The sequence below is a fragment of the Petaurus breviceps genome, unplaced genomic scaffold (genome assembly GCF_028583685.1).
Source record: "Petaurus breviceps papuanus isolate PSGF00001 unplaced genomic scaffold, PetGlider_PUasm1.0 379, whole genome shotgun sequence".
In the NCBI taxonomy this organism is placed as follows: Eukaryota; Metazoa; Chordata; class Mammalia; order Diprotodontia; family Petauridae; genus Petaurus; species Petaurus breviceps.
In genome coordinates, this window is record NW_027186303.1 from 3,715,823 (window position 1) to 3,727,681 (window position 11,859).

Sequence of the window (11,859 nt, forward strand, 5' to 3'; positions counted from 1 at the left end):
CTGACATCCCCTGTTCTGAGGCCCCTCCCAGCCCTGACATCCCCTGTTCTAAGGTCCCTCCCAGCCCTGACATCCCCTGTTCCAAGGCCCCTCTGCTGGTTCTGTTTTCTATGGTGATTCCTTTAAAAGAGTCAGCCTTCATTTGTACATCTGCATTCTGCTCTTTGTTTTTTTTAAAAACATCACATGACTTCATTAACTTTATCATATGCCTTTTGTTACATGAATGTATAAAATGATGCATGTGGGGAAAGTTTGCTTGGGTAGACTCTGGTCAGCCCCAGCTCAGCTGAAAGGGACCATGGAGGTCACTGAGTTCAACCCTCTTTTTTTACAGAAAGTAAAGTAAGGCCCAGAGGGACAGAGTGACTAGCAGAGGCCCGGCAGCTACCAAATGCTATCCTGTCCTCAGGGAGCTTCCACTCCACTGGCACACAAGACAGCCTTTGGGAGAGGTAACAGCGCCTCAAGTGGGCAGAGCCGGCTTCAGAGTCAGGAAGCCACAGGCTCAAGCCCAAGTCTGCACTTACTGGTTGGTTATGTGACCCTGCACAAGACATGCAGTGTCTCCCTGCCTCAGAGACTAGCTGCTCTGAGACCAGAAGCAGATTTCCTCATTGTGGGTTCTCTGCTCCTATAAAATTGGTCCACTCAAAAAACAGACAAAACAAGTCCAATTCAAAAACTAATCTTCTGAATAGCTACAATAGACAGCCCCCCTATCCCCCAATGCTCTTGAGCTCAGAGGAGTTACAGGAACCCAAGAACCCATCTGGGAAGGGGGGGCATTTGCTTTAGTCTCTGAAAGAGTGGGGAGGAGTTCCACAGATGACCAGAGAGAGGCAGTTTGGAGGCACCCCTGCCCAGGGCATGCCCAGGGTGTTGTTGGGTAATTCTCCATAACCAGAGCTCTTCTTTCCTCATTTCAGCAGGATTCTACCCTAATCTGTCCCTATGGAATGAGGCCTCTCTGTGCTTGGCAGCAACAACTAGTGTGACCAGCCACAAAATGGTGGTTGGGCCAAGGAAAGGACCAAGGTATCACTTAGCAAGTCAACAATATGTCTGATGGACAGGTGTTCACTACCTCCTGGGGAATGGAAGAGGTGGGCAGGAGTGGGGAGCAGAAAATGCTTCTCCCCTGCCTTGGTCACCCAGGAAACCCACCATATTGTGGTTTCACGCTAATAACGCCAGGCACAATCCATCAAGTCTGTGGGGTAGTGGACAGAGGGAAATATTTGGAGTTCAAGAAAACCTGGGTTAAATTCCTGCCTTGGACACATACTGGCTGTGGGACTCTGGGCAAGGGGACCTTTCAGTGGCCCCAGACAACTCTTTAAGACCCTGAGGTATAGAGAAGCTGGCAATCTGCTTCAGGGGGGAGAGATGTTCCATGCTGGAAGTAACCTATTCTGCTGAAATCACAGGTCTAGACAAAAAAAAATTAAAGACATAACACAGGCTAGAGTGTCTGTAAATTGTGTAAGAAAACAGAAGTTGGTGTTATACATATGAGGAAGGAAAGTGTATGTATGAGTGTAGGTAAACAATTGTGTAGCCCCATAGCTGTGAGCGCCTATATGCATGTGTGCTCACCATACACACAGACAGACACACATAGACACACCACGGTCCCACCCAGTGAAGGGGCTGCCAAACACCCAGTGAAGGGGCTGCCAAACACCCAGTGAAGGGGCTGCCAACAATCCAAGTTCCCAGCTCCAAAGTCAGAGAGAGAGAGAGAGAGAGAGAGAGAGACTGACTTACTGGATGAACTGAAGTCCTTTCTCTATTTCTTCCTTTCTTTTCTGCCTCTCCATTAGTCTCTGAGGAGGAAAGAAAAGGTCATTCTGGATGTTCCTTGGCCTCCCCAGCAGACCCCTATCCCCAGCTCCAGGAACTTTGTGACCTGGGGCTGGGGCTGCTCACTGCCCTTAGCCCCCTCCTGGATCAGAGTGTCCAGAGCTGGGATGGCTCTCGGGTCTGATTCTCAGCAGGAGAGCACAATCTTCTGGAAAGAGGACCTTAATTCACCAAACATATTTGACCAGCCTGCCTCCCTTCCACACCCCTGGCCTCAGGGACTCAACATTGACATTTTTTGCCTACTAGCGATGAGGCTGGATCTCAAAGTGCCACAGAATCTTAAGAATCAGAAGTCATGAGTCAGAAGGCAGTCAGGGACAGGAGAAAAGGAATGGAATTAGGAATCAAAGGACCTAGATTGAGATCTCCCAACTTTGTACTTGATACTTGTGTGACCTTGGGCACACAAGCATAATGTAGCTTAACCTCTCTGGGCCTCAGTTTCCTGATCTGTAAAACAGGGGAATTGAACTTGATCTCTGAGATTCTTTCTGGCTCTAAATCTATGAGCCTATGAAGGCACTTCAGAAATGGACTAGTCAACCTCAATCATGCCTGAAAAGGAATCTTCCTATGGTGGCCACAGATAATGGTCAAGGGGCTCTGGTTGAAGACTTCCAATGATGAGAAACTCGCTACTTTCCAAAGCAATCCATTCCCCTTCTGACCAGCTCTTACTATTAGGAAGTACTATTTCCTTATGTTGAGACAATACCTGTCTCCCTGTAACTTCTACTCATTGTCACTTGTGACTCTCCTCTCTTACTCCCACCTTCCAACGAGCCCAATTAACCTTCCTCATTTGAGGGAGTGGCCATCAATTCGAGAATGGCTGAGCAAGTTATGGTATATGCATGTGATGGAATGCTAATATGCTGTAAGAACTGATAAAGGGGATGGTTTCAGAGAAACCTGGGAAGATTTGTCTGAACTAATGCGGAGTGAAGTGAGCAGAACAAGGAGAACAACATTTACAATAACAACATCGTAAGAACAAACCACTGAAAAAGACTCTAATCAATGCAGTGATCAGTCCAGAAGACAGATGAAGAGACAAACCACCCACCTCCTGATTGGGGTGAGGGAGTGGGGGAGTGGGGGAGTAGGGGAGTGGGCTCAAGGCATAGAATAAGATCTTCCTTATTAGACTTAACCAATGTGGAATCTTGTTTTGTTTGATCATGGATATTTGTCACAAGGGGCTGATTTTTCTTTTCTTTCTCAAGGAGGGGAGAACTGGGTGAGTTTAGAGGGCTAGGGATGAGAGTGCCAAGAAAAAAAAAAGAAAAGAATGTCATTAAGGCATTTTTAACGTACAAAAGAGAATGGAAGAAAGGCCCAAAGGAAGCATCGAGAATCAAGACAGCTTTGAAAATTTCATGTTGAATTTTCTAAAGACTTTTTTTAAGTGAGCTATACATCATAGAGATCTGCAGCTTCATGTGCAATCCTCTTTATCTGTTCTACTCTGTACTTGGAAATGTTTCTAGCTGGTATTTGTTCATGTCAGAATTAAAAAAAAAATCCTTCCAACATATGAAACCCACTATTCTGCCCCTGCTCTCCCAAAGGTTTTTCTTCTTTCTCCAGGTTAGATGTCCATAATTCCTTTAACCAATCTTCACATATCATGGCTTCCAGGCCCCTTACCACCCTGTCATCATTGTTTGGACAGGCCTCAGTCTGCCAATGTCCCTCCTAAAATGCGGCACCTGAACTCACCTGAGGTCACTGGACAAATCAGAGTTTAGAAGGCTCCTCTGGGAAATTATCTAGGAACCAGACCTTCCACACCTTAGAATTCCCCAAATAAATGCAACTCTAGGATTACAGACTTAAGAGATGAAAGGGCCCTAAGAAAACATCTAAGTCACAAAGTGACAGACCTGGAGCCTGAACAATCTCAGCCCCAATTTACAAATGAGCCATAGTGGTCCAGAGATATTCCTCAGTCACAGGGAGTAAGTGTCAAAGTCAGGATTTGAACCCAAGATCTTGGATTACAAATCTAGGACTCTGTCATGTTTTCCTCCTTTAGCAATGAGGAAACGGAGGCCCAGAGAGTGAGATGCCCAAGGTCACACAGCTAATAAGTAACAAAGGTACAATTCAGATCCAGGTCCTCAGATTCTAGACCCTTCAAGTTTTCCACAAAATAACATTTACTAAGAACCCAGAAATCCCCAGGCACACCAATTCACAGAGTGAAGGAACATACAGGGCCATGCAGAAAATCTTTGAATTGAGCAAAGAACATTCTTTTTCCAAATGTTATATCGTTAACCCCAGCTCTACATGTCAGTAGAAGGGAGAAGGAGGTGTACAGAATCAACTAGTAACAGGAATCATTTCTCCTTGGTAGTCAGAGAGAGCCAAACACAGAAACATAGATAGACCCAAGGACAGGTTTTATATTTCTCCCCTTACACACTTCAATTCTCAGCCCAGGGCAAGGCTAGCCCTGAGGGGAAGAAGACCTCAAGGATAAGCCCCAGAGGCAATATCTACAAGGTTGGAACAATGTCAAGGAGAAGATGGAAAAAAGTGAGATCCATGAGGTCAGAGGAAAAGCAGAGCATGTTTCTGTTTGGTGATTCAGAGTTTTCAAAGTCATTTCCTCATGTCATTATGACCCTTTTACAGATTCAGAGCTGGAGGGGATGTTAACCCAACCCCCTTATTTTATTATTTTAAATAATGTATGTTGTGCTTCTTTTCAAATTGCTTTCCATTTTCAGTTACCTCCCAGTGACTCTCCCCACACCCACTAGACCAGTCCCTTCTATCAATGAAGTGTAATTAAGCAAAACAAATCAATGCATTGACCACAATTGACAAAGTATGCCTCATTCTGCACCCATTGACCACCACCTCTCTATGGAGAGAAAGGAATCAGGCTTTCCCATCAGTTCTCTGAAGGCAGGGCTGATCAGCCCATCAATGTCGTTTTCCTTTACTTGCTTCACTCTGCATCCTGTCCTGCACAAGCCTTCCCAAGTTTCTCTGAATTCTTCATCTTCACCATTTCTTTTGGTGCAATAATGATCCATCCCAGTAACACACTGTCCTCTCTTAGGTCATTCCCTGGTCAATGGGCACCTGCCTCCCTCACAGTCTGTTGCTAGCACAAAAAAATTCTGCTCCAACTATTCTGGCATGTTTGTATCCTTTCCCTCTGTCTTTGGCCTCCTCGAGTTTCCTCATCTGTTAAATGGGGATAGTAATAGCACCTACCTCCCAGGGTTACTGGGAGAATCAATGAGATAATTATTTGAAAGCACTCAGCCTGGTGCCTTGTACATAGTAAGGCATTATATAAACATTAGCTGCTCCTGTTGTTATTTATTATTATCATCATATGCCTATCAGTGGTACTCTTGCAACCCGCACATTTTGCAGATGAGGAAACTAAAACCTGGAGGTTAAGTGACTAGTTCCAGGTTACACAGTTATGTAAGAGGCAGGGGGTGAGATTTCTCACTCTCCACAGGGTGGGAAGGGGGGGCGGGGGAGGAAGGGAGGCAGATTGTGGCCCAGTAAATAGGAAGAATTCTTTACAATTAGTCATTACAACAGTAGAATGTGCTGTTTGGTGAGATATGAATGAGCAAAGAAAAAAGCAATTAGTTAAGGATACTACATACTAGGGATACAAAAAAGAAAAGCAAGCCCTTGGGAGGCTCCCATTCTATTAGGGAGACAACATAGCCCCTGGTCTCAATTTCAGATCTCACAGGGGAAGGAACAGCTTGGGAGAGTGGGTGATGTCTACTATCAAGCCTTTTCAGAAGGCTCTCCCCTCACTGAGGGTCTTGAAGCAGGACCTGGATGATTAACAGTCGTGCTGGAGAGAGTATTCTCATCCAGGTACAAGCTGGATAAAATAGCTCTGAGGTCTTTGCTAGCTCTGGAATTCTGTAAAAACTACTTCCCCATCTGTAAAGTTTGGGATAAGGCAGCTAGGTAACACACTGAATAGAATGTCAGGCCTGGAGTCAGAAAGATGAGTCTTTCTGAGTTCTAATCCAGCCTCAGACATTTACAAGCTGAGTGACCCTGGGCAAGTCACTTAACCCTGTTTGCCTCCTTTTCCTCATCTGCAAAATGGGCTGGAGAAGGAAAAGGCAAACCGGTCCAGTATCTTTGCAAAGAAAACCCTAAAATCCAACAAAGAGTTGGATGTGATTGAAACAATTGAACAAAAACAAAAAGTTTGGGATAATAGTCCCTACCCTGCTGCCTTCACAGGGCTGCTCTGTGATTCCAATGAGAAAGCCAATGTGAAAATGGTTCACTTTATCAGTGAGATATTACTATGGGTTACTGTGGCTACATGTCTTATCTCACCAACAAGATTATAAGCTCTTACAGCTCAGAGTCCAGGACTCCTATCTCTCTATTTCTTCCTTGCCTAAAACAAGACCTTGAACATAGTAGGGACTTTGGTAATATTTGCTGAATGATTTAATCTGCTGCAATTGGTGATTAGAGACCAAAAAGTAAATATACAACTTTTGTGGTTGTGAAGGGGGGAAGAAGAGACTGAGTGGGTACATTTGGAAGGAGGGCTTTTGAAAGGTGAAAGACTCAAGATATGCAAAGAAACAATTATTTTCAGACACAGCAAATGTGGAAATTGGTTTTGCTAAGCATATTTGTTACAGGAGATTTTCTCTTTTTTCTTTCTGGGTGAGAGTGGGTAATGGAAGAGCTGGGGGATGGGGTAGGGACAGGGTAGCAAAAAAAAAAGAGGAGGGGGAGGAAGAGGAGAAGAAAGAGAAGGAAAAGGATGAGGTGGAGGAGAAGGGGGAGGCAGAGGAGGAGGAGAAGGAAGATGAGAAGAACAAGAAGGAGGAAAAGGAGAAGGAAGAGGAGGAAAAGGAGGATGAAGAGAAGAAGGAGAAAAAGGAGAAGGAGGAGGAAAAGGAGGATGAAGAGAAGAAGGAGAAAAAGGAGAAGGAGGAGGAGAAGAAGAAGTTGTTATTAAGGCATCTTTTCTTTTTTTAATGCAGACAGTGAAAGTCCAGAAAAAAGCACAGACAAGCAGGAGAACCTTAAAACCTGCAACTTGAAGTTATTAGATATTTACAAAGAAAAGTGGGCAGAAGAGAGTTTCATGTACATCCTATTTTGCTGTTCTGCTATGGATCTTATTTGGTGCTTGTTTGATTCAGAATCAAAGGAACTAAAGCACAAGGAAGGCATTTCTCTGAGCTTCACTTTCACAAAAGCTGGAAGGAACCTGAGAAACCCTCCAAACCCACCCAGTCCAATGGTGCTAGTCTAGAAGTCTCCTCAGTGCAATGAACAAGTGTTCTTGCTTAGAGCCCTTCAATGCAACGGTCCCCACCACCTCCCCAGCCAGCCCATTCCCATGATGAGCAGCTCTCATTGTTAGGAAGCTTTCCTTTAAATCAAGCCCAAATCTGCCTCCACAACCTCTGGAGCTAAGTAGAACAAGTCTGATCTCTCATCTAAAAGAGATTATATACCAGGGTTGAATCGGAAAGAGATTTGGACTAGAAGTCAGAAGAGAAATGGTTTGAACCCAGCTCCAATACTTAGTGGTTTGTTGCTTTGAGCCTTGGCTCCTCTGTCTGTAAAATGGGGATATCAAGGGGTGGCTAGGTGGTGCAGTGAGTGAGAACACCAGCCCCAGAGTCAGGATGACCTGGGATCAAATCCGGGCTCTGATACTTAGCACCACACCCAGAAATAACTGGCCGTGTAACCTTGAGCAAGTTACTTAACCCCAATTGCTTTAAAAAAAAAGGGGGGGTATATCAATATCTCACCAGATTGCTACAAAGAAGGCAATTTATAAAAACTTCAGGGTGCCATACAAACGTGAGGCATCCATTCATTCATTCATGCCACATAACAGCAATAAGCCTCTTCTTCTCAAGTGACTAGATGGGGGAGCAATCCCAAGATGGCCTCCCTAGTCTTTAGTGCTGAGTCTGAGAACAGCAGATGAGCATGTGTGAGGGAGTGGAAGCTGGTGACCAATATCAGAGACACAGAAAGAAAGAAAAACTTTCAAAATTGTAGAAGGAATGGAATCAGTGTAGACAGTTGGAAACCATTCTTCTCATCCCAAGAAAAGGGGGTGGTGGCATAGAGGGTGGGGTTACATGTGAGACCAAGGCAGGAAAGAGAGTTAGCACCAAGAATATTGTATCCAAGGTGCTTTAGGAAGTAAAAGACTAAAAGAAAGGCCAGGGGTAAAAAATCAATAGCTCCACAGGGCAAGTCAACAAAAGGCTCTGGGGAAAGGGAGCTAAGGGAAATCACCCAGATTACCAGAGCTCCCAATGAATTGAAATTAAAAGCAAAGGGAAGGGAGATATGGCAACCAGAATTTGCCACTGACTATCTAGTCAATGTGGGACCCTGGGTAAGCCCTTACCCTCTCCCTGCCTCAGTCCATGAAATGGGCACAGTGAACTTGTACCCTTTCCTCATTGGGCCAAAGTGAGGAAAACACTTTGGAAATGGTAGAAAATGCAGAGATATAAGCTCTTCCTATGTCAACATCATCATCATCATCATTATTATAGATCCAAAAACAACACTGGTTGCCATGGGAGAGCTAACATGCCATGGAAAGGCCTGAACCCTTCCTTTTTTTTTTTTTTTAAAGATTATCTGCCCATCTTGACCAGGCTGGAAATGCATTGGACATTCATGAGCCAATCCCAATTGCAAATGGGCACGGGAGCTTGGACCTGCTCCACTTCCTACCTGGGTTGGGTTGCCTCTCCTTAGGCCGCCCAATGGCTCTCTGTTTTCAAGGGACTCGGCAGATTAGTGCCGGGCTTAGTGCTGGACACCCAACTGGTTTAGCCTACTTCAGCTCAGAACTCCCAAGCTCAAGCAGCTTGACCAGCCTCAGATTCCCTGGTAGCAGGATACCAGCCAGGTTGGCTTGCTCCAACATACCTGGCATCCTCTCCTCTTGTAATTGCCCCAACAGACCTAACTGTTGAACTTTACTCCAGACTATGATGACAATATGAACAGCTGACATTTTTTTTAATACTTTACACTTACAACAGGCTTTACATGTATGAACTCAGCTGATCCTCGTGGCAGCCCCAGGAGAGACCCAGGCTGACTTGCCACACGTTTCTGTCGTTCAAGGACCGACCTTGCTAAGGATGGAGAGGTTCATCACCAGAAAGTTGATCACTGGGCAATGATCCTTTTCAGCCATAGCAATGTAGGGGTTCGAGATGGGCTGGTCATTCATCAGGAGAGAAGAATCGATGATGGAAATCCCTGTGCTCCACTGGTTCCTTGATGTCCAGAGAAATGGTGGAAGGCCTTCATCTTGCTGTGTGGACGGACGCCCTGTGGAAAACTGGTGGAAGGACATGGATGGGCATTGCCCTGAACCGGCTACAGCCTGTATCTTTGCAGCAAATACCCATGTGGACAAGTTGGGTTCAGCATCAGAAACAATGTAAAGTGCTCAGCAATCTTAAATGTAAACATTAACTATTTTGTCATAACTACTATTATAATTAATTATATGAATTAAATGAGGAAGACCACTTACTAATCCTAAGATCATAGTTCTGAATCTCAAACTCAGAGGTTGTATAGTTAACCTCATTTAACAGAAGAAGAAACTGAGATAACTTGGCCAGGGTCACACAGGTAGTAAGAGACAGCATAGAATCCAGGATCTAGACTCAGCTCTAATTAATCCAACCCCCACATCTTACAGATGAGGAAACTGAGGCTCAGGGAAATAAGTGACTTAGAATCATGGGACCTCTTAGGTAGGGAACTTCAGTGGCCGTCTAGTCTTGACTCTCTCATTTTTCAGAGGGTAAGACTGAGGTGCAGGGAGATGAAAGAGCTTGCCTGGGGTCCCACAGGTGGTAAGTATCCTTAGCAGGGATTTGACTCCAGAAAGAGCCAGGACTCTTTCCACTGCAGATGAAATAAACAACCTTAAGAGTAAGATCCTCCCACAAGTTCCATCACCATCATCACTATCACTATCATCATCATCACTATCATCACCATCATCACCATCTTCACCACTATCACCACCATCACCATCATCACCATCTTCACTACCACCATCATCATCATCACCATCATCAGCATCATCATCATCACCATAGTAATAATAATAGCTAACTCTTACATAGCATCTCCTACGTGCCAGGCACTGTGGTAAATGCTTTGCAAATATTATATCATCTGATTCTCACAGCAATCCTGAGAAGTAGGTACTATTATTATCTGCATTTTACAGATGAAGAAATAGGCAAGCAGAAATTAAGTAACCTGCCCAGGGTCACACAGCTGCTAAGTGTCTAAGGCTGGATTTGAATTCAGGTCTTCTAGTCTGCAGACCCTGCACTCAATACACTCTAGTGCCACTTAGCTGCCCCTACCTGTAAGGGTGAGGCAAGAAGGTGGGGTTCTTTGTAATTCTACCAATGGCCAGGGGTCTAATTTTAGATTCAGCCAGTCACAGGCTGCTGTTGAATTACAGGAGTCCAGAATCCCAGAAATGGAAGGGCCTTCAGAAGCCATCCGGTCCAACCCATAGCTTGGCCAGAGTTTCCTCTACAAGTGGTCCTCCATCTTCTGTTTGCAGACCTGCAGGGATATGGATCTCACTATCTCCTGAGTCAGCCTATCCCCTTTGAGGCAGCTCTCATTGCCGGGAAGTTGGCTTCAAATTTCTTTCTGCATCTACCCCCAAGGTCTCCTCCACCTTAGCATCTCACCCAGCATCAAGGTGCACAGTCTATGTAGACATTCAGTAAATGTGTATTGGATGAACAAAGAATGAATAACTCTCACAAAGACACAAATGCCTTCAAAGAGAGAAATGCCCTAGCACCTCACAAGACTTGCCTGGCACATAGTAGGTGCTGAATGAATGTGTATTGGTTTATGGATTGGTAGATAATTGAAAACGAAGTCTTAGAAAAATATAGAATGGGGGCAGAGGGGCCCCCAGAAAGGGAAGACGATGTCCACAATGTATATAAAAGCTCTAGCAAGGGCAAAGGCTGGCACCAGCTGAATGATACTCCAGAGGGCTATCTATTTCACCTTTGGACAGCTCCAAGGATTAGCAAGCTTTCCTTGACACCAAACCAGACCTAAATCTGACTCTTATTGACTTCTACCCACTGTATCTCTGGAATCCAGGAGTCTCAACTTACTGCAGGAAGACAGTCTTTCAAATACAAAAAAGATACCTATAATTCTCCACCCTCTTTCCTCTTTAGATTAAACATCCCTGCTTCCATCAATAGATCTTCAACAACAACAAAATGTTAACTGTGAAAGAGCTCTGGTTTTGGAATTTGAGAACCTAGGTTCAAATCCCACCTCTGACACTTTCTATATGTGTGATCTCAGACAACGCAGTTCACCTTCCTGCGCTTTAATGTTGTCATCTGGAATAATATTATTTCTATTTTACATATGAGAAAACAGGCCCATAGATATGCAGTGACTTGCCTATAGTCACACAGCTAGTAACTGACTAAGGCAGAATTTGAACTCAGGTCTTCCTCACTCCAAGTCCGGTGGTCTAGCCACTGTGCCACCTAGTTGGACCTCTAAGGTTTCTTCCACCCCTAGACTAATGATCCTATGATCCCATGACTCTCTTAAGATGCCTTTCTTCCCCACTCTGGACAAGAGGCAACCCTGGCTGCCCCACAGAGGATGGGAATTGAGAGTTCTCCACACTCTTAATTTCCTTCCTTCCTTCCTTCCTTCCTTCCTTCCTTCCTTCCTTCCTTCCTTCCTTCTTTCCTTCCTTCCTTCCTTCCTTCCTCTCTCTCTCCTTCCTTCCTTCTTTCTTTTTTTCTTTCTTTCTCTCTCTCCTTCCTCCCTCCCTCCCTCCTTTCCTTCCTTCCTTCCTTCCTTCCTTCCTTCCTTCCTTCCTTCTTTCCTTCCTTCCTTCCTTCCTTCCTCCTTCCCTTCCTCCCTCCCTCCTTCCCTCCC

At 44.8% G+C, this 11,859-nt stretch overlaps 2 protein-coding genes across 5 annotated transcripts in view; one reads left to right on the top strand and one right to left on the bottom strand.

The window, feature by feature from the left end:
• RANGAP1 (Ran GTPase activating protein 1) overlaps window positions 1-11,859 on the top strand; it is a 228,733-nt gene that overhangs the window by 156,129 nt on the left and 60,745 nt on the right. The window lies entirely within an intron of this gene.
• ZC3H7B (zinc finger CCCH-type containing 7B) overlaps window positions 1-11,859 on the bottom strand; it is an 89,401-nt gene that overhangs the window by 60,968 nt on the left and 16,574 nt on the right. For all 4 annotated transcript variants that reach the window (XM_069099443.1, XM_069099441.1, XM_069099440.1 and 1 more), the window contains exon 2: window positions 1,771-1,829. In XM_069099443.1, the coding sequence (XP_068955544.1) occupies window positions 1,771-1,823 (53 nt within the window). In that variant the 5' untranslated portion in view covers window positions 1,824-1,829. The remainder of the gene's footprint in view (window positions 1-1,770; window positions 1,830-11,859) is intronic.